Genomic DNA, 22,024 nt, shown 5'->3' with positions numbered 1-22,024 from the left:
TATTAAATTTAATTAGTTCTGTCCCAAGTGCCAGTTGCTCCATTTCAATGTATTTACCCACCAATTCCAGGCTCCCTCTTTCAGTTTTAAGGGCTGTACTTAAGCTGCCTTGATGAAGACTCAAGTCTGTTCCAACCATTTTGGGAGACAATGTATGAACTAACACTCAAGAATCATTTCCTTTGTTTGAAGATAAAATTGAGTTGCAATACTGTCTCTTGCTGGAAGTGGTGTTTGACAGCAGGAACGCCTTGTGGAAAATGTTCGTTTACCTAAGTTTGGCCTGAACTTTCTGATCTGACTTGTTTAGAACAGCATGTGCATTCTCAAAAACAGTAAGAGAGCTACATGGCTATGCAGCATCCAGACTGAATAAACACTCTGGGCTTTACAGCGTTATACCTGAAACTTGAATTTTTGGTGATGAATCTTCTTGTGTAATTTTTTGGCTGTCCAATCTAAGTAGAGATACCAAATAATATCAAATAATATCTTAACTTCAGTGGGCTCATTCAGCATCTCTGTGAAAAGCCAGATAAAATCCATTTAATCATTCATTTAAAAGAATGGTATTGGAAATTTCATTAAAACTGGTGATAGGCATTTAAATCAGAGTTTCTTGAAATATTACTACTTATGGCAGACAGAACAGACTACCATCTTTGAGTGTTGGTCAAGAATTGATCTGTAGGAAAGTTGGAACCATAAGAGGAAAGGGATGACTTTCTTCCAAACTTTACTCTCAGTACAGGATCTATAAATTGTGAAAATAGGATACTACTCACAGTAAAACGTGCAGATGTTCAAGAGCAATCATACTTTATATCCCCTTCATCTCGCCTCTCAGTCCAGGCAAAAAGAGTAGAGTGCTAAGCGTGATAACTTTACATATTTAAGTTATCATTCTGCAACTAAGCTAACACTTCACCAAAAAAAAAATAGTGCAATTCATAGATTTTTGTCCTTTTTTTTTCCTTTCAGGCTGTCATTTGGATAATTTTGCATTGACCTCATTCTATTCATGGTTTAAGTGTTAATGTTTTGGTTTATTTTTGTCCTATTGCCTTCCAGCCATAACAATTGAAGACAGAATGGTTGGGGATTTTTAACTTGTTGTTAATTTTTGTTATTTTCTTAACGAAAAGCTGAGCTATCAAAAACTAGATAGCACCTCCAAAACCTGCTAATGCTCTGAATTTCCAGTAACAATTGGTTATCAATCCTTCATTAGGTATGGCATGAACCAAATTCAGCCACATGGAAACTAGCCAAATTTAGGACTTGGAATATAACTGATAAAAGTAATTGGAAAAACTGCTCTAGCGAAAGAAATTAAATTAGGTCTACAATGTAAAAAAAAAATCTTATTAGTCATAGTCATAAAAGCAGAAAATTAAAGCTAATTTTTACAAAGTAAAGGACCCCTGCTAAGTGGTGTTTTGACATCTGAAAATAATTCAGTTTTGATCTTGGTGCTTCACTGACATGAACAAGGATATTCATAATTCTCTCTTGGAGCTGCTGTTTCGAGCTGTCTCCCCCCAGACGATCGCAGATCACAGATTTTCTTTGCAGCCACAGGAACACAGACCAGGGAAGAGGCCTTTTGGAACCAAGCTCAGCCCTTTGCTAGGACAGGCAATGTGTTCCATGCGCTTTTCATGAGCTGTTTTTTGGGATAACATAATGGCACACTGTATTGGCAAATTGATTATGAAGCAATACTACGTGCAATGCAGTCACGGTTATCTGAGATGATAAGGATACAGGGGCAGTTGTCCTAATTTGTTGCCTACAAAGTTGTATTTAGCATCGCCATCTGATTAAATATTTCACCATCGCATTCAGATATGCTTTGATATTTGCAGAAAAAAATTATACCTCATAATGAAAACCCAGTAGCCTGGTTCCTAATTAGGAAGGGGATTTACCTTAGGCAAGTGGCAGCCCTGATGCACTGGAGGCAGGGGCTGCCAGCTCACAGTGATTGTTCCGAGACCCTACATCCCCCCTGTAAAAAAGGATGATAATTAGACATCTCCAAAGGCTCTCTTGCAGCTTAGTGCTAAAAAAAAGGTTTGTGTACCTTGTCTGGAAGGAAAGGATCTCACAGGATTCTTGTTACTATCTGTGATGTATCATTGGGTCATGAAATTCAGTGAAGACAGCACCGCGATGACAAGTTACACCTACCTCTGATCTTACGTTTATTCAGAAGCAAGTGTGTGTTTGAAAATGAACAAATATTGCAGAGTAGGGGCAATGCTATCTGTTTAACACACAGTTAATCCATTCATTAAAATACTTGGTTTGTATTCTAGGGCAAAACTGGGTGTCTCATTTCGCAGACTGCATCTGCCATGTAATACAAGATATTACACGAGGACACTTTTCATGCTGTGGGAAATAGAGCCGATAATGTTTACTCTTGCCTAGATGAAACGCTTGGGCATTTTCACAAACATCCAGAGATTTGTTTGTTTACCTGCCTAGCCCACATGCCTCTCATTCCTCCTGGCTGGGGAGCCAGTTGGTGCTTCTTTCAAAAAGTTACAATTCCTATGTTATTCCTTCCCTTGCCTGGGAGAGCTAAGGTTTGAAATTAAATTGCTTCCTGCATCTTCTGCCAGATGCATCCTTGGTAAAAATGCGTTTTATATGTAACAGCCCAGAACCCACAGGAATCAGAAGCCCACTAATTGCATTAGGAGCACCATTATGAAGGTGGTGCTTCTACAGCATTTATAAAATATTAGAATTGGCAGCATTGTCAGCCTTTGCAGAAGAGGCTGCATTTGCAGGAGGGAGGGTAACGATGCCATTTTAGTTGTTACACAGCCATACTGTAATGGAGGTGTGAAGACCTTGCCACCACAAAACTCCTCTTCTGCTCTTCAGTCCCATCATCAATGGCTAAATATTGTTCCTAAACCATAATAGTGCAATCTCTTCACAGTAATTCCAGCCAAAGGAGCTGGAGTGAGCAGTGGGCACGGGGCAATCGAATGACTGAGCAGAGTCACAACCAGCGAAGCAACAGGGCTTGCTCCTATCAGGAATGTTCAAAACCATGTAAACAGCTGCTCACACTTAACAACTAGTTATTAATTAATAACTGTTATGTGATGCTGTTGCATGGGCACTGTGTTTGTTTAGAGCTGGGAGGAAAACATAAGGCTCTGTTAATACCTTTGCTGTGGCTCTTCATTACTGTTTTACTCAATATTTGGGCTCTTAAATATTTAGGACTGAGTGTCCAAGGGATTTCGGTGCCTAAATTCCTTCAGGATGTTCAAAAGAATTAGCACCAAAGATTTTGGTACAGTGACTGAAAACTGTAATCAAAATCTGGAGTTTCTAAATTTAACCTAAAGCTTACTCATGAACAGGTGTGCCCCTTAGATATACTGGCCTGCGGACCATCGCTGCAGTGAGGGTGGATGTGTGTTTTTAACAATTCCCACACAGAAGGTATAGCTGTATTGGAACTACACTAACTGCACCTGCACTAAAAGCATCACTAGGTCAAGAAGTAAGTTGTTCCCTGAGCACTGGGCTAAGGAAGCCGGTTTCTAAAGATTTGTGCTCCATCATTCTCTCACTCCTCGGTGTCTTCCCTGCTCAGTCCAACATCCTCAACCTATTCAGGTGCCTGGAGCCAGCCCATGTGTGCAGATCTGGAGCCACAGTTTGGCTGATGGGCCAGCAGTACCTACGTGCTGCTTGGCTTGCTGACTGCCATGAGGGTAAGATTGGAAACACAATTCGTTCTTTCAATTAAGATATTAATTTGGATCTTTCTTCCCTATCCAGATGTTGATTTTCACACAATTTGAACAAACTCATGTCTTTGAAACAGCTCCCCTACTATCGGGTTTGACTATCCCTCATGTCTTTTAAACAGCTCCCCCACTATCGGTAGTGAGTTGAAAAGTAATTTGGAAGATGCACCGATGGACAGACCATGGAAAAATGTAACCCTCATTTTTTTACAAAGTAGGAAAAAATATGTCCCTTAACTACCATAGTTATAATAGTATAAAAAAAAAAAAACCTGTTTAAAGAGAGTGTCTCCTGATTTTGGATCCAGTTAGAGTCTAGTCTGGAGGAGTCATGAGTACTTACCAACATGCCATTTAACATACTTATTAACCACCTCTGAGTTTGAATGTCTGGGTCTCCGCATTCAATCTTGATTAACTGGCCCAACAATGAATGTTAATTACCCCGATTTACATTACCTACAGAGCTATGGTCAACTTCATATCAGCAAACTTGAGGTTTCCTAAACATGTCCCAACATGCTAACACTGAAGTCATCCTCCATGCGGTGGAGATGAACCCTGAGAGCCTACACTGGGAGATTTATCTTGTGATGAGCTGCATGGGGAAGAATACAGGAGGAAAGAGAACTGGTGTGCCTCAAAGTGTATTAAGACTTTTTTTTCTCCCCCTCTCTAAGCTATAAAGACACATCACTGCAACTTAGGAAAGGTATTTTTATTTACATTTAAATTCTGAATTTAGAAAAAAAAGGATGCAATAAGTTTTAAATTTGTGCATTTTTTCCAGTAGTAAACTGAGCTGATCAGACTAGGACAGCACTGGACTTAAGACAATGTTCTTTACCTTTATGATGGTTAGTAAGTGTGTGTATGGAGAGATATATACACGTGTACACAAATACATGTATATATACATCTCCCCACAAATACACTTATCAGCTTTTCCCATAGTCATAATAATTTTGCAGTGACATTCCTGAAGACAGGAATTTCCCGGGCTGGGCAGAGCTGTGGTTCCTGCTGCTGGTAACACTTTCTTGTGGCAATGAGTTCCACGTGCGCAGTGTTAAAAAAGCTTCCTTTTATCAGCTTCGGGGTGGGGCCGGCTGCTGCTGGAAGGTTGCCTATCAAGAGTGATGCCTCAGCTCTGTTGGTGGTAGAAGATTGTTCCTCTGGACTTTTCTTAAAAAAATAAATAAATGTCAAGGCAGAAAAGGAAGCCTGCTATTTTTCAAATCCAGAAGCCGTAATCGTGCTAATCCATATGATCGTGCTAAAGCCAAGTAGCATGCCTTTTGCATATGATGTAATCATTCAGGGTAGCCTATTTATAATCACTGCTGGCTGGGAACACCTTCCCAGGAAAACATAATCAGAACAATTTTTCCTTGGTCACCTTCCTCCTCTTCCTCCCTATATTTTTCAGTCAGTTGTGCTCCTTCTTCTACTTTTCCTGACTTCCCAGCCTTAAATACAGCAATGTGCCTCACTTTTTTATTTTTCATTTTAAACTAACGCTTTCCACATCTTCTATTCTTTCAGTGTGTTAGAGCTGTACCGAGTGAAATCCCAGTCCTCTGAAATCAATACCAAAACTTCCATTGATTTTTTATAATATATTCTTTTAAATTCAGTACAAATGCTCCACATGAGTCGTCTCTTTTAAATATGGATCTACTGTACAGGGCTGCCTGTCTCTCAGCTTGATACATAAAACAGCGTGTTTAATAAATTCGCTGGTGTGGGTTGCTGGCATTATGTGTAATAAATGAAAATCTGTTGGTTATACTGAGCATATCAAGTGTAAAAGGAGAAAATTAATCAATGTAAATATCTATCTGTGGATCAATTGGTATCAATCTTGTTTAACAGTCTATTTCCTCAGGACACACTGTGGAAACAAAGAGCATTTCAAACTGCTGGTTAAACAAATAAATATATAGAAGCTCTTTGGCCAACATGCAGGTGGAGTAATTGCCAGATAAAAATGGTCAGCAATTTTAAATACCCGTTAATATCTCCTATTTTGTATTAGCTAATACAGAGTTCTTGATATAATGCGTCCATTAAAGTGCATCAAGAATAGAGGTTTGTAAAATCATTATTTGCTTGCAGAGGAAAGGGCAAGGAAAGTGGCCTGAAAAACAAAATTTGTCCCCTGACCTCCATGTTCAATAATTGTCCAAGGAGGAGGGTGATACCTTCTGCTCCGCAAGATTTTTTCTAAGGTTTGTATTATACTTAGCTAAAAAATCCCTTAAGAGACACTATAAAAACAAACCAAAACTCCGAGAGGATATATAACTAATCAGATGATGATGCGCTGTTCATCTTGGTCTACAATGTTAAGATCTCTTCATGCCTGTCCCATGCAAACTACAGCTCCCCCCTCCTCAAGCATCACCAAAAAAAAAAAAAAAAGAGGTGATCCTGAGCAGTATCACAGACACTTGCCTGTATGCACAGGCACAGGTTTTAGAATAGAATAAATGTTGTACAAACCCCAGGGTTTTGCAAGGTAGAAATGCTGGTGAAATAACTGTAACATGAGGCTGTGGGGTTGCGCAATGCTCTGTGGCAATTGTGTGGCCTCATGAGGTGCTTCCTCCCTCCACCTTCCTGCTGTCTAGTAAGATTTGGGTTTTCCATTCGACATCACCCTTCTGAATTCGCCCCCAGTCTCGGATGGATGTTTATCTTCGCAGCAGCTTTGCAGCTGGGGAAATGTCATGCTCAGCTAACAAGTGGGAAACTGAGGCACGGACCCTGGTAGGTTGCGTGCTGATGAGCACAATGGCCAGCGCATATTGAGTCTGACTTCAGGTGAACCTAGAACTTCTGAACCCGCACCCACTGCCCTCTTCCTCCAAATCAACAAAATCTTATTTTCACCAAATGAATCTCTCTCCAATACCTTTTAGCAATCCATTTCATTTTTAATCACTAGATCGGGGAGGTGGGGGGGGGGCGGACGGCGGGGGAGGCGGCAAGGGAGGAAGAAATCTTGTCTCCCACCAAGATTTCGCAATCCACATCTCCATATACGCAAGGATCCTCACGTTTTCGCTTAGGCAAGGTCTAGCTGGCTTCAGTGGGGATTGGAGGGGCAGAGGTGACTCCACTCTGTGACACCCGGGGGCTTCACAACAAAGTGCAGCCGCGCTGGGTGCTGCCGTCAGCTTTACCCCCCAGCCTGGCACCCAAAGCCGGGGCCACCCGGCTGGGCTTGCGGGGGTGGGGGGGATTGAAACGTGGTGCATTTCCATAGGGAACCCAGCAGCCGAAGAGGCGAGTGAAAATGAAAATGATTGCACTAGGTCCTTGCACAGTCAACTTGGTACAGGAAAACACTTTCAAAGTGTGGCTTTTTTTTTTTTTCACTTGCTTCAAGTTTTTCACGTGAACTTTTTACATGTCTGAAGTTTTAATTTGCTGTTAAGAATACTACTGGCTCAATTTCGTCGGCTTCCCAGAAAGTGAGACTTGAAAGAAGCCTTTAAACAAATGAACGAACACCAGGCATAATTACGTGCCGTCTGGATCCGCTTTTAAAGCCCCTTAACTTGCCCACGCCACCAGCCTCGTCCACTCGGACAATCAGTGCTTTTCCACCTTATCTAGCCACAAAGGAAAGAATTAGCATTGTTCGGGGCTTCTGCTTGCTTTGGGGAGGGGATGAAAAAAAAAAAAAGTTTTTTAAAAAAGTCTTTAAAGCACAATATAAAAAGCGCAGGTGAGATAACAAAGGTATTGTCCCTCAGCAGCCTGGAAAGCCGGGCTGCCGGGTTGTTTGTTTACTCTCAATGCCGGCTCCTGCCCCCGCTGTTGCCCGGGGGCGGCCCCTGGCCCCGGCGGGGCTCAGCCTTTGTGCCCCGGGCGGGCGGGCCGGGCCGGGCCGGGACTACATGGCCCAGCGTGCCCCGCTGCGCCCGGATCAATGGCCCTGATTTGAATAATCTGCGAGCCCTTGGACTCAGGCCAATCAGCTGTCAGGGACCCATGATAAATCGCAATGCATTATTGATAATCATAATTACTCTGACATGCGCATTCCGCCCAATGGGGGTAATTTCCCAACTCTAGGAATTTGTTGTGAAGAGGAAAAATAATTGCTACTATTTTGCTCCCGATGCTGGTGCACCATGTCGCGACGGAAGCAGGCGAAGCCCCAGCACATCAATTCCGAGGAGCAGCCCCCAGATGCTGCAAGTGGTGAGGGCGCAGGGGGCGCGGAGCCGCGGTCCCGACTTTCCCGGTGCGCGGAGGCGGCGAGGGGCGCTTGCTGGGGGGGTGGGGGGGATTTTTCCACCCTCGTGCTTCACCCTCCGCTCCTTCCCCCGACCTCCTGCTCCTCGCAGGCTTTTTTTCGGGGGACATTTAAATCTCCGCGCCCTTGCGGAGCCCCAACGCGGTTTGTCCCGCGGGGCACCGGCCACTCGAGTTTTCCCGGGAGGGAGTGGGGAGGCTCGGTTTTGCGCGGTGCTGCCCGAGTAGACCCTCGCTCTGCCCGGCTGCCGCCCCCCAATGCCCCGCACACCCCACCCTCCTCCCACCCAACCGGTCCCGCGGGGTCCGGGTCACGCGTGGGGGGCGCGGGGCTGCGGCGGCCCCGCCGCGCTGGGGCTGCAGCCTGATGGGGGGTGAGCCCCAAAGCCTCCCTAGGAAGGAGGGGATTTGGGGTTGGGGGGGAGAATGGAGGGAGAGAGGAAGGAGTTACGAACAGTCTCCGGAGGGGTAGGAAATGGCCTGAGGTTGGTTCCCCCGATCTATTGAATACTTTCTCGGTAGTTAGGTGAAGATTTTTGTGGGGCTTTAGGAAAAAAAAAGAAAAAAAAAAAGCGCTCGGACTATTTTTGTTGGAGATCACAATCGCCCTGGACCTTTTGTAGCTTGACCTCCAGCCATCTTTGATTTCCGACTTCCTAAAATAACTCCGGTGAGCTAATGTGGGGTGTGCGTGAGCGCTTTGTATTGGGGCGGGAGGGGGTGGATTTTGCTACCGCAACTCGCCGTCCCTCCTTTTAGGGGAGCTCGCAGCCTTTTGCCTTGCTAAGGGCAGAGGAAAGGATAAATTTGCGCTCAAATTAGCCCAGAGCTACCGGTGCGGGTGGGCGTGCAGGGGAAGGGGGGTGGGGGGGACACACTCGCGGGAGTGGGGAAGGGTCGGGGTTGCGGGGCTGTCCTGGACGGAGCCGCATCGCCCCGCCAGGGCTTGCTGCGGAGGGGCTGCGGCTGCCAGGGCTCCGGTGCGGGTTTTCCCCACCCTGCCTCCCCGTCTTTACGCTCCGAAACGAGAGTGGAGCCGGGAGGGCACGTCCCGCGTGGGGAGGGGGGGCCGGCGGTGAGCTGGGCTGGGCTGCGTGTGTTAGGGGCTGTTGTGGTTGCTGTGCCCAAACACTTCTCTGTGTCCCCCGAGAACTTTTTTTGGGTTATCTGCCTTCCTCAAGGGCTGATTTTGCTTGGGGTTTTTCCACCCCTAGAGCTGATCGCTACCAGCGCGCCTTACAGGAGCTGCTTATTCCCAGCCCGCGGGAGGTTCGGGCTCTTAATTTTTTCTTCCTCCCCCCTCCCTCTTCTTTGAGTCGAAATGTGCAATTGTTGGGTCCGGTTAATGGTGACTTAAGAAACAGCAAGCTGGCCAGAAGGCAATAAATCCCATGTTTAATGCATGACTGTTTTCCTTTGTGCCTACGGTGGGGTTGGGGGATGGAGGTGATGTTTCCACATGTAAATCTCTACCCACTGCTGGAAACCCACCTCCGGGTCCGCGCTTGGAACAAAAGGGTTAAAAACCCCTGATGCGGCCCGCGTGGGGCGGGGGGTGTGCGGGGAGGGGAGGATCGCTGCACACCAAGCTCTGCGGGGCAATGGCCAGCTGCTTTTTTGTTGTTGTTGTTGTTGGGTCTTTCCCCCCCCCCCCCCCGCTTCTAACAACAAAACCCTGGATGAAAAATCCCTCCGAGAGCTGGGGCGGCGGTGGCACAGGCCAGGGGGACCAGGCCGGGGCGGAGTGGAAGGGATGCGCCCCGTCTATTGTGGGCCGGGGGCAGCGGGGCCCGGTGCTGCCATCCCGCGGCCGCGCCCCGCCGGGACCCCCGGCTGCGGCTCATGGACAGCTCGGGGTCCGGCCGGTGGGGGGGTCCCGCGTGGTTTCCGTTTCTCCTTCCCGAAATAAAAATCGGGGTTCCGATGCCTCTTAGCGCCCGCAAATTTCCCAAATAATCTCGATACTCCCCGCTCCAGGTGTGCCCGGGGGTAACGAGCGATGAGGCGGCTTAACAAAGTCGAAATACCGCAGGGACCTTATCGAGCATAGACATAATCGTAATAATAAAATCCAGCCCTTATCGCCTCTTTTGCAAGTGTTCCCTTTTTTGGCAAAGCGATTTGGGACCCACCTCTGCGAACAATGCAGCGCGTTAAGAAACGGTTCTGCAAACCTGGTGATCAATTAACAGGTCAAAAAATCAGCAGGTGGTCGCTGGAGGATAATACTACATACTGGAAATTAGCATTTTCACAAAGGGGTTGAAAATGCCCATTGTGCTGGATCGCTGCCATTAAAAACGTGATTCATTCCGAAAAATACAGTATCAAACTGCAACTTTTTTTTCTCCGGGTAAAATTGAAGATTTCCTTCATTTAAATCGCCAGTTCGTGCTTTTGAGCTTTGCTGAAGTGGAGAGGGGCGGGTGTTTGACGAGGAAAGCCCAAGTTTTGTGGTGGTTTTCTTTATATCATTTTTATTTGGGGTTAGCCTGGCCGGGGGCGTGGGGGGGTGGGAGCATCCCCAGCCCGTGCCATGGGGTGAGAGGGTGCCTGGGAGCCGGGGGCGGGGGGGGATGTTGGGGGGCGATACCCGGCTTGTTTTTCCTTTTACGTAAGTGAAACATTATATAGGTTGTAGTGATGGAGCCCTTTCGCCGGGCTCGGCGGCATGTGACGTTTTGACAGAGCTGCTGCTCTAACCTTTGCCTCCTCCTGCTTGCTGCGGGTGGTAAGTTGATGTCAGGCTCACAATTAGGACTCTCATGCAATTGACCTTGGCAGCGGGGTTTGGGCCGTTTAGCTCGGTCTTAAACACTGTACTGGTGTTAAGTGTGGTCGGGGGGCCGCGGCGGTGGGAGGACCGGCCCCGCCGAGCAGGTAGGGCCGAGGGCGGGTGGTCGCTGCTGCTTCTGGGGGGAAAGGGCTGCTTTTGCCTTGTTCCAGGATCGAGAATTACCCTGTTCTTTTTAAAAAAAAAAGTCATTGTGGGTGATGGCCGCGCTGCTGTTTGGGCTCAGGTGGATGGGGAGGGGGCCCCGGCCGCGCTCCCCGCTCTCCCCCCGCCCGGCTGCAGCGGCGGGGGCGGGCGGGCGGCGTGGGCCGTGAGTGCCCCCCACCGACCGGCCCCGCGCCCGGGCTCCGTCCGGGGCTGCGCACGGCGTCCGGCTTGGGTGTGTTTTAGTGATTTTTTTTTTTTATTTTTTTTCCTTTGTGGAGTTTTTTGTTTGTGGGTTTGGTTTTTTTTCTTTTTTTTTTTTTTTTTTGTTTAGTTTGGTTTGGTTTTTTTTTTGTTTGTTTGTTTTTTGTTTGTTTGGACCACTTTGAAACGAGTTCAGGAGGGTGATGGTGCGGGGAGCGCGGGGCTGCCGCCCCTGCCGTGCCCTCCCTGTGAAGCCGGTGCCTCTGATCTTAACTCTTCCTGCGTGTTTTAACGCTTTTTGCTCTTCAGATGCGTTTATTCACAGTATTCTCTCCCTTCTCTTTGGTAGGGGGATAATCAAAAGGGTGAATCGGTAGGTGGATAATCAAAATGGTGAATCAGTAGGTAGATAATAAAAATATAATCAAGCCTTGAGAGAACCTGAAAGCACGTGAAGCCCCAGTTGTTAGGTGTAACACGTTTCTGGCTCATTCTTGGGTAGAAAAATGCTGCTGATAAGTTTGGTGTAGAAAATATAAACGGCTGATGAATAATATTTCTGCAAGTAGTCAGTCGGGTGTTCTGCTTACCTAAAGGAAGTGATTTTCCATCGTTAAATAAAATGTTTTAAGTGGCGTTTCATAGTGGAGGAAGAAAGGAAGTTTTGGACAGTTTAAAGTTTTTGGAAGCCCTAGCTCTTCAGCTGGGAACAGGGGAGGGGGAGGAAAAAAAAATACAACAATAAAACAAAGAAATCAAGGAGAGAAGCACAGGGAGCTGATGGCAGAGGTTTTCACGTCTAGGACTGGAGTGGATAGTTGCTAATTCTTAATGATTATCCTTAATCATTACTTTTTCTAATTAATCCTAAATCCTTAATTTTTACTGGGCAAGTGCATGGTTGTATTAATGTTAAAATAAAAGAAGTTGATCAAATGTAGTTTGTGGGAAAACTAAGCTCACCAAAGATATTGAGCTCTTGTGGGGGGGGGGGGAAGTAATACGGGATGAAAGCTTGAGCTCTGATCATTTCCTCCCAATTGAAGTGAAATATAATTTTATCACAGTTGAAAAAAAAAATAGGTTGCTAATTGCACAGATAGGTGGTAAACTAGCAGCACCCTTTTTGAAATCACATCAAACCAGGCAAGACTTATTTCACTCCTCTTTTACTGGTTCTCTCAAAAAAAATTAATTCGAGCTGTGTGGATTTTATCAGCCTTCCTTGTTGATGACCGCCTTGTCCTACACAATAGTGGATTTTTTCCATCCATTTGCCAGTGATTCAATCTAACCCCCCTGCTGGGTTTACTACATTCTTCTAACTTATTGGATAACTAGATGCTGAGAGATAACATTCCTGAAATTCGGGGGTGGGGAGATAAAAAAAAAACCACAGTAGAAGTCCTATCCCTGGGAAGCCTTTGGAGAGGGTTAAGTGAAGTGCAGAAGCAATTGTTGTGCAGGGCTCTCTGCTCCTCGGTAAATACTTATACAGTATGTGGACAGAGCTGGCTGCACGGGGCGGTTTCTTTGCAGAGAACCCCCACACCCCAACCCCCCCCCCCGTTTTCAGACCGTTAAGTTCATGTCAGTGAGAACTGCTGGGGGAGGACGGCAGGGTTTGGGTCAGTGAGGTGCTGTGATTGCAGGCACTTGGTGCTCCTTGGAGGCTGGGGAGAGGATGGAGCTAGAAATCAAGATGAAGAGTTGCAGAAAAGCTGTTGAGTATTTGAAGAAACGGTAAATTGCTCCTTTGTTATTCCAGCTACTACACAATAACCAAGCGTGGTGCTTCTACTGACTGTATCTTTAAGAAAAAAAAAACCAAACCTTTTTGAGATAGGGGAAGCTATTGTACTCACTTTTTCTAAGGTGGAAGGGAAAATAAAGCATAACTCTTCCCTGCTTGTCATGCAGCAAGTCGGTACAAGCTGAGAATTGAATTTATTTGGAGTCCTGAGCTGGTGCCTTACTGTCAGACACAGGAACTGGAAACTAAACTGTGTGACAGTGGCAGGGGCAGGGCTGCTAACCTGGCTGCTGCTGCGGGCACAGCTGCCTTCAATCTACTGGAGTTTCTTTCTCTGAGCAACTGGTGCTTAGGACCAGAAAAGTCACCTCTGGAGCTCCTTAGAATTAGGAAAATTAGAAGCATGGGCTGTGCTGGAGATTGGGAAAGTGGGCTTTGAATTTAGTGTGGTCTCATCAGTGGAAAAGCAAAGTGCTATCAATGGAAGGGAGATAAACGAGCAGATGCTTTGAAGCAGTTAAAGTTTGAGGATTTGTTACACTGGAATATCTCTTTGGGGGCATGGGCAAAAAGTCTTTTATGCAGCCATTTCTAGTCCACTTGAAGCCTTTTGCATGGCCACAGCAGAGGTGCAAACTGCAAGGTGAAATGTGTGTGCTCATGGAGGAGAGGCTGTGGAAGAAAGGGCTTTGTGCTTTCTGAAGTAAAACCTAAGGTCACTTTGCAACGTAGGGAAATGGTATAGTTTAGCTTGGGGAGACTGGACTGTTAAAGCTCTAAATGTAAAGCATTCAGAAAGGAGGTTTTGACGTTTTGGCCTGTTCTGTGAAATACCTGTTGAATGGATGGAAATACTTAGAAAATAATCAAGTAAAGACCTCTTGAGTCAGTGTATAGCGTAGTTACGGAAAGTTCTTGGTTTTTTTTTTTTTTTTTGACACCGGTGCTTTGTTTCCCCTTATATCTGCTCAGACTCTTGCAAAGATGAGTTTAAATTAAACATCTATTCTTGACCTCAGTTGGCCCTATTTATTGACCAAGTTCTGAATCATGTACTTCTTGTACTTTTCTGCAGACTAGGTTTCTCTGTATATTTTTCCACAGAGTTAAATTAACTTTAGAGGCATCAGTGTAATGATACTTGGGGTGGGAAATGTATGCTAAAATTATGCTTATACTCTTCTTCAAGTTTCCTTCACTTGTGGAAGTTGTTTGGACTGAAGGAGCAGGGGGGAAAAGTATTTAATTTTCCCTGTTTAGTTATGAGGAATCCAAATGGTTTTGATCACAGCTATGTTGAGAGCACCTTCCTCCCTGTTCAAGGACTTGTAACCCTGAAGTGTATGTGATTAACGGAGTTCCATACATACACATTTGGATTTACTGCTCTGCAGACCGTAGCGTAACAGGCCTATGATATTGGCATTTTAAAATTGATCAAGTTGTTTGTTTCTAAGAATAAACTTGCTGTCACTCAACATTAAACAGTTGAAGTTTGGTTTGTTGGATATATGTATAATACCCTTGTTAACTTCACAAATATTAAGGTTTGCAATATCCTCTTTTTACACTACCCCACAACAGTAAGTCAACGTGCTTGACCTGTCGCTTGGACAGGCTTCCCCTCCACCCTGCCATGTACAGGATATACACGTGTATCAGATGTGTGGTTCAGTTACACCTTGAAAATGAAAGCCGCAAATAGCTCCTGTGCTTGCAGAGCCTTCGGTTCCCTTTGTAGGATGGTGTGGGCTAGTAACGTGGAACCAGAGCTGAGCCCTGAGACGAATTACTGGAGATGCAGGACCTGACTACAAAAGGTCTCGTGTCATACAAATGATGAGTTGTGGCTGAGGGCTGCAGTGTGGGAGGTGAAGGACTTGGTTACTGCACCCTTGGCACCCATCAAAACTGGACCGGTTGATGTGAGTTACAGGAGATTTCACCTGATAGGGGCTGTAATGCATCCGCAGCCCTTCCTGCTTCCCGGTCAGCTCCTGACCACTCCTGCCTGCCCTGCCCTACACGCTCGGCCATCTCGAGCTGGGTGCAAGTTTGTTGTTTGAAGGATGGCTAGACTGAGCAAAAACATCCTGTTTTGGTTTAACATTTCTCTTAACCACTCTTACCATTCTGATATTTCCCTGAATGATTTTTTTTTTTTTTTGTGTCTTTGTGCAACTTATGCTTGGTGGGGCAGTGGTGGAGGAAGGGCAGGAGTGGACTTGCAGACCAGCCTCACTTTCCCTCCCCCTCCCTAAATGTGGGTGGTTTGCGGATGCAGCTCAACACCCTGTCCCGAGCAGGTCTGAAACGGCTTCGCGTGCTTTGCAAGCACGACTTGTTGCGTCGCTCTCTAATAACCATCAGTATCAACGTAGGCTCCTACCCATGTGTGGGGTTCTGTAAGTTAATCATCTTTTCTTTACTACTGTGGCTTTTTAGAGGTTGTCTTTTTATGTGAGCGTGCTTTTGAAGTATTTAAAAGCTAATACTAGACTTACTTTTGCTTTTGTCAGCCCTCTGGAGTGAATGTCGTTTAAAGATCAGCGTACAATTCAGAACTGCTCTGAAGTTCTTGTTTTAACAATCTTGTATGAATTTCTGTGAGATAGTTAAGTCAGGATTACAAACTGAAGTACAAACGCAAAATGGGCTTATGTGATGTTTTGCTCAGCATTGCGATGCCTTCTCTGTCTTCCCTGGGCCGCGTTCCTTGTAAGCAGTTTGGCAGGTGCTAGTTGGCTCGCTGCAGTTCCCTTTCCACCTGTCTGGGTAAAGGCATTTGTGATAAACCGCTTTCCATCGAGCCTTGTGAGATCCCTTTTATATTACTGTTTTTATTGAAAACAGAACCAAGATGCAGATTTCTTCAGGGCTGCAGATGAATTGGTAGTAAAAGAAAGAGCAGGACTTAAGATCGATCTGCAAACTCAACTCCAGCATCTTTAACTCGAAATTCGGGTGAAGTCAGTGATCTTAAGAAAAGGAAATACTCAGGCTAAATCTAGCTATTACTAACGTGACTTTCTTTTATTTTAAGGGAGTCCACAAGGCGTCCCAGGTGACGGAGATGGTGAAATGAGTTCCAAAAGGTGTCGCACGGAGGAAACAAAAATCTGTGAGAAATGCTGTGCAGAATTCTTTGATCTCTCCGAATTCCTTGAGCATAAGAAAAATTGCACTAAAAATCCACCTGTTCTGATCATGAATGACAGTGAGGGAACAGTACCCCCTGAAGGCTTCTCTGAAGCTTCTCTAGGGAGCTTTCCAAGCGATCGAGTGGATAGCAGGACACGCAAAGACATTCAGACAAAGGGCTGCACTGGTTCTATGGAAAAGAGAGACGGAAAAATGGATGCTGAGTCGGTAGGAGCAATGTTCCTTAAAATAGAACCCCCAGTCACGCCTGCGGCTCCTGGGCTAAGCTATCTACCAAAATCCAAAGTACCAAACACTAATGTGACTTTGCAGACGATACGTGGCACTAAAGTGGCTGTGAACCAGCGGACCTCCGATGCCATCTCTTCTTCAGCAGCTGGTTTTAATGCTATCCCCATGATCCTGGAGCAGCTCGTGTGCTTGCAGCAGCAGCAACTCCAGCAAATTCAGCTGACGGAGCAAATCCGCATTCAGATTGCCATGATGGCCCCCCATGCCCTACATCCTTCCATAGCAGCTGCTACTGATCCACTAAAAGCTCTGGGCGCTCACATGTCTCAGCAGCTGTCGGCTGCTGTTGCTTTAATCGGACAAAAAGCTGGAAACCAGAGCCTATCACTGGAATCCTTGAAGCAAGGAAAACTACCTCATTCTAACACTGGCGTTGCAGCCGCCAGCTCGCTGGCTGCTGGGCTTTCCTCCTCCTTCCCCTTGAAGCCAGAGGCAAGCAGAAGCCTCCCTGGCTCCATTTCTCGGTTCCCAAATCCTTTGCTACCTCAGTCCTCCAACTCCGTCATCTTCCAAAATCCGCTTTCGGCCGTTTCTTCTGTAATAGATTCCTCAAAGAAGGGGAAGGGAAAACCTCCCAATATTAGCGTGTCTGAAAGCAAACCGAATGCAGAGGAGCCGTTCTTCAAACACAAGTGTAAATTCTGTGGCAAGGTCTTCGGGAATGACAGTGCCCTGCAGATTCACCTCCGTTCCCACACTGGCGAAAGACCCTACAAGTGTAATATTTGCGGGAACCGCTTTACAACCAAAGGAAACCTTAAAGTGCATTTTCAGCGTCACAAAGACAAATACCCCCACATAAAGATGAATCCTTACCCGGTTCCTGAGCACCTGGACAATGTTCCCACTAGCACTGGAATCCCGTATGGGATGTCTGTGCCACTGGATGAGTCTAACCTAATTGTGGATAGCAAACCTCTCCTAACAACCCTGCCTACCTCTGCAGCCACCAGCACACCTCAGACCATCTCCAACCTAGCAGGCATCAAGGAGTCTCTGCCTGGTACGTTGTCAAGCGAGCTGCAGTCAAGGCCTTCTCCAGAAAGTGAGGGTGGCTCTTCCTCCTCAGGGGCGGTTGGTCATGAGTCAGGAACAGAGCAGAGCTTGAGTTCGCCACAAGCTACCTGCAGTGTGAGCATCTTCCATGTAAGTGGGTCAAATGAGCAAGGCTCTGAAACATCAAAGCTTCAGCAACTGGTCGAAAATATCGACAAATCCACTGCTGACCCCAACGAGTGCCTAATCTGTCACAGAGTGCTGAGCTGCCAGAGTTCACTCAAAATGCATTATCGTACTCACACTGGAGAGAGGCCATTCAAGTGCAAAATCTGTGGCCGTGCCTTTTCCACTAAAGGGAACCTTAAAACTCATTATGGTGTCCACCGGGCCAATACTCCTTTGAAGATGCAACATTCGTGTCCTATTTGCCAGAAGAAGTTTACAAATGCAGTTGTGTTGCAGCAGCATATCCGCATGCATATGGGGGGACAAATACCCAATACACCAATGCCGGAAAACACCTGCGACAGTACTGATATGGATCCTACTGTGTCTGAGAAGAACGGAGACATCAGTCGCCCAGATGAGACCGTGGAAAGCATAGAGATGGAAGAGGACCTGGACTCTCAGGACGGCCCTAGGAGTTCTTCAAAACCTCCTGCTCTGTACGATGCACAGTCAGAATCGCCAGCCACGGCATCCGGCTTCTCTGGTATGGCAGCACTGGAGAGTCAAATGAAGATCGTCAACTCTGCTTTGAACTTGCAGCGGCAAAGCAGCTTGAAGTCTAGTGACAATGGCTCAGCAGAAAGTGATGGCATGACAAATGATTCGTCTTCTGTGGCAGGAGATCCAGATTATCAGAATGGCAGGAGTCCTGCTGCCTCCGAGTCTGCATCCCTCCAGGCTCTGTCCCCAGCCAACAGCCAAGCTGAGAGTGTAAGGTCAAAGTCACCTAGCTTCAACAATCAAGAAGATACAGGCGCAGGAAATAAATCAGAGGGTGCTGAGAATGCTCCTGCAGAAATGGAAGGGGTCGTCGGTGCTTTGGATTTAACTTATGGCAATATTGGTCGAAAGGTCATTAAAGAAGAACCTGGGTTACACTTTGCAAATGGAGAATATGGTGAGTAACATGAAATGCCGGCAATAACTTGGGGTGGGGTAGTAGGACTATCCTATGATATCTATGATATCTATGACTAGATGAAATTAATCTCTAAGAGGACCAACAGGAGTCAAAACCTCTTCAGTTTTCCCCTCTTCTTTCTCCTCTATTAGGATAAGGGCATAAGCCCTGTAAAGTTTTTCTGACTCAGACTCAAAATTCAGCAAAATTCAAAGTCTCAAGTACTGTCATCTCCTGCAAGGGGAAGCATAGAGGAGCTTAAAATAAATAGTCTGTGCACTTACTATATTTCATGGCCTCACCTGATATCTTCCTATACCTCTCTAAAGATTCATCTTTGTGTTTCATGGAAAAATGCTTAACCCCAGAGTGTGGCATTAAAACTCTGGAATCTTTTGAGGGATTTTTGAGCTCTTTAACATTAAGGCTGATGTTGACTAAATTTGATCTGGATGTGAGACTTCCTAACACCTGGGCTCACCAACAAAAACAGGGATGATCTGATTTATTTCAGAACATCCTAGCAAAGTGTAATAGCAGCCCTACCATGTGTCCTTGGAGAGCTTTGCAGACACGCTCTTCAGGCACATGCAGCTCCAAAAACAGTGCCTCTGGTATCTTAGCCAGATTTAAGCTTGGAAGCAGAAGGACATTGGGATAAACGTTATCTTTGCTTTCTTTCCAGGTCGAAGTACTATTCCAGCTGCTTTTGTTAGAGCCCCACCAGCCCTCATAAAAATGGAGATGCCCAGCGACCGTCCCATTAGCACTAGCCATTTCATTGGCCCACCAGCTCTCTCCCCTGGTGTTGCCCCTCTCCTTGTGCCACGACCAAAATTCTGCCGTCCTGCCAAACAGCACATCTGCACTACGTGTGGGAAGAACTTCTCCTCTGCCAGTGCCCTTCAGATTCATGAACGGACCCATACTGGTGAAAAACCGTTTGCCTGCACCATCTGTGGAAGAGCCTTTACAACAAAAGGAAACCTGAAGGTAAGTCATCACTTGTGTTGCTATCTCCTTTGTCAGGGAAAGTCATACCAGAGTGGGAAGGATTATTGCTAATACTTGTCCTGCCTTTGGGGACAACTTTGATTTCCTCAAATGGTCACCTTTTGACTTCTGTCTGTCCTTCCTGAGTTTATTCACACAACTTGCTAAGTAGTTGTATTGAGATCGCCTGCAGAAGTCTTTGCTACTGTCCTTGACTTTCCTTTGTGGGTAATAGGAAAGGCTTAGCCCTTAGTAAGCAGATGGCTTTATTTTTGTTTGGATTTGGATGTGTCAAGAAATAAACACTTCACAGACTGAATGCTAAAAAATGATGCTTTCAGAATACATGCGTTGCACTGCACTGCTTGAAACACCGTGCAGGACGAGGAGGGATAAAACTGAGAGGATAATCCTGAGACGGCACAGAGTATTTGGGGATTGTCTTAAGCACTTGCTGAAGAAGTCCTGCAGTCTGTCCTTATTGTCAGATTAATCCATTTGCCCTGTAAGGGACTCACAGCTTCCCCACTCGCACAGAGGTGTCTCACCCCCCATGAGAACCTTCTCAAGCTCTTCGGTCCTCTTGTATAAATGCTGGTGGGGAGGGAAAATACTCTGCAGTTTGTGAACAGTCACTTACTGGAAGCACTAGCAGTGTATTTGTGGTGTGGAAGACTTTAGCTTAGTTGTAACCTCTCTTCCAAATTTCTTGGTGAGTTTTTTGCATTAACTAGGTTTTTTTTGGTTGTTGTTTTTTTGGGGTTTTTTTTTTGTTTGTTTGTTTTTTTTTTAATGTAGTCTGTTCACAGCAAATAATGTGGCTTTTATTTTTTTGGGGAGGAGAGAAGCACTTTTGCCAGCATCACATACAATAAGTGTAAAAACACAATCCTACAGCACTTAACACTAAACACTAGAGAGCCGTGGTGATGTTGGGCAGTAGAATTATACCATACCATAAACATGCCAGGAAGAGAACAAGGACAAGAACTAGGCAGTGTAAATACTTACCTGACTGCAAATGGAACATACATGACTTATTTTGAGCAATTTCACTGTAAGCAAAGTAGAACTTTGGTATACCGTAAAAGAACTGCAGTATTAATGATTCTCTACTTCCCTCCCCCCCGCCCTCTGGAAGGTCCATGTAGGAACTCACATGTGGAATAACTCTGCCAGGCGAGGAAGAAGGCTTTCGATTGATAACCCCATGGCTCTGCTGGGGAATGATCCCAAGAAGGTATCTGAAATGTTTCCAAAGGATATAATGCCTCCTTCAGTGAGCATTGACCCCACAGTATGGAATCAGTATGCGGCGGTACTCAGCAATGGCATAGCAATGAAGACTAATGAGATCTCGGTGATCCAGAGCGGTGGCTTACCTACCCTTCCAGTCACCATCGGGGGTGGTTCAGCAATAAATACTGCTACGGTCTCCAAAGTAGACGGGACCCAGTCTGGGACTGGTTCTGACACAGAGAAGGCCAGCGGTGCTGCTGGAGACAATGTGCCAAAACACCAGTTCCCTCACTTCATGGAGGAGAACAAGATTGCTGTTAGTTAAAAACTCTAGTGAAGTTGACGTACAGAAAGAACAAATATATATATACACAAACATATATTTTTAAGAGATTCCACTTCAGCCTCCTATTTTCCTATTGACGTGCAAATGATTTTATGGTTGTCTTTGTAAGAGTTGCCCAGAGTACAATCATGATATTGCTTTGCAAATAGTAAATAATAAAGAATAGGATTTCCTTCTATTTGGAAAGATGCGGGTCTTGCAAAGTAGTTCTTACGTGTGACTTTAATGTGTACAGCCTTACAGAAGTTTCTACAACTTGAAATTCCAAAGGTTAGAATATTTACCTCTTTGTTTAGAGTGAAATACTTGGGGGGTTTTGAATAGAGTGGACACAACCTACTGTTGATGGAAAAGCTTCTATTTACTGATGAGAAATGAAAACTATTAATGCGGGTAAATATCATAGAATGTCTGCCACCCTCTTAGAAATAGTTTTTTCTGTTTGGATTTTTGGCTCTGTGTGGTTTCTTGAATGTACTTTTTACTATAATGGCTCTAAAAACTACAGGTTTTTTTTTTAATTAGTTTTTTTTTTCCTCAGAAGTTCTATGGAAAGAAAGTTGTTGTTTTTCTTTAATCACTGCTCCTAAGGAATTAATTCTCTGTATTGTTGACTGCTGCTTATTTAATACTACTACTAGGACAGTCCTTCAAATATAGTGCCAAAACTCCGACTTCCAAAGATGTGCAGTTTTTCCTAGATGTTTTATTTCAATACCGTGAGCCCCAAACAAGCATGGGTGGGTATGTATATATATACTTTTTTGGTTTTTTTCCTCTCTTGAAAGGGAAGACTTGCCTTGGGAAGTCAGGTCTAAAAGCTCTGCAAGGAATCTCAGGTGACTGTTGCAATTAGGCATGGGAACTGGTTTCCTTAGCAAGAGATTTTTTTTTTTTTTTTTTTTTTTCATTTGGGTAA

At 45.4% G+C, this 22,024-nt stretch overlaps 1 protein-coding gene across 1 annotated transcript; it reads left to right on the top strand.

Moving 5' to 3' along the window:
• Positions 1 to 7,927: 7,927 nt before the first annotated feature.
• SALL4 (spalt like transcription factor 4) lies at positions 7,928 to 21,302 on the top strand. Its single transcript, XM_086760663.1, has 4 exons — positions 7,928 to 7,997; positions 15,990 to 18,524; positions 19,213 to 19,520; positions 20,662 to 21,302. The coding sequence occupies exons 1-4, from the start codon at positions 7,928 to 7,930 to the stop codon at positions 21,082 to 21,084; spliced, it is 3,336 nt and encodes a 1,111-aa protein (XP_086616789.1). The 3' UTR covers positions 21,085 to 21,302.
• Positions 21,303 to 22,024: the final 722 nt, after the last annotated feature.

The sequence above is a fragment of the Chlamydotis macqueenii genome, chromosome 16 (assembly GCF_036417535.1).
Source record: "Chlamydotis macqueenii isolate bChlMac1 chromosome 16, bChlMac1.mat, whole genome shotgun sequence".
Classification (NCBI taxonomy): Eukaryota; Metazoa; Chordata; class Aves; order Otidiformes; family Otididae; genus Chlamydotis; species Chlamydotis macqueenii.
Note: the sequence above shows the minus strand (reverse complement) of the source record. Positions and strands in the feature narration are given on the sequence as shown.

Bases quoted from the DNA above. Each gene is read 5' to 3' on its own strand.
- SALL4 (XM_086760663.1), top strand. From the start codon at position 7,928: ATGTCGCGACGGAAGCAGGCGAAGCCCCAGCACATCAATTCCGAGGAG. The intron at 7,998-15,989 runs GTGAGGGCGCAG...TTTTATTTTAAG, and splicing joins GCCCCCAGATGCTGCAAGTG to GGAGTCCACAAGGCGTCCCA. The intron at 18,525-19,212 runs GTGAGTAACATG...CTTTCTTTCCAG, and splicing joins CTTTGCAAATGGAGAATATG to GTCGAAGTACTATTCCAGCT.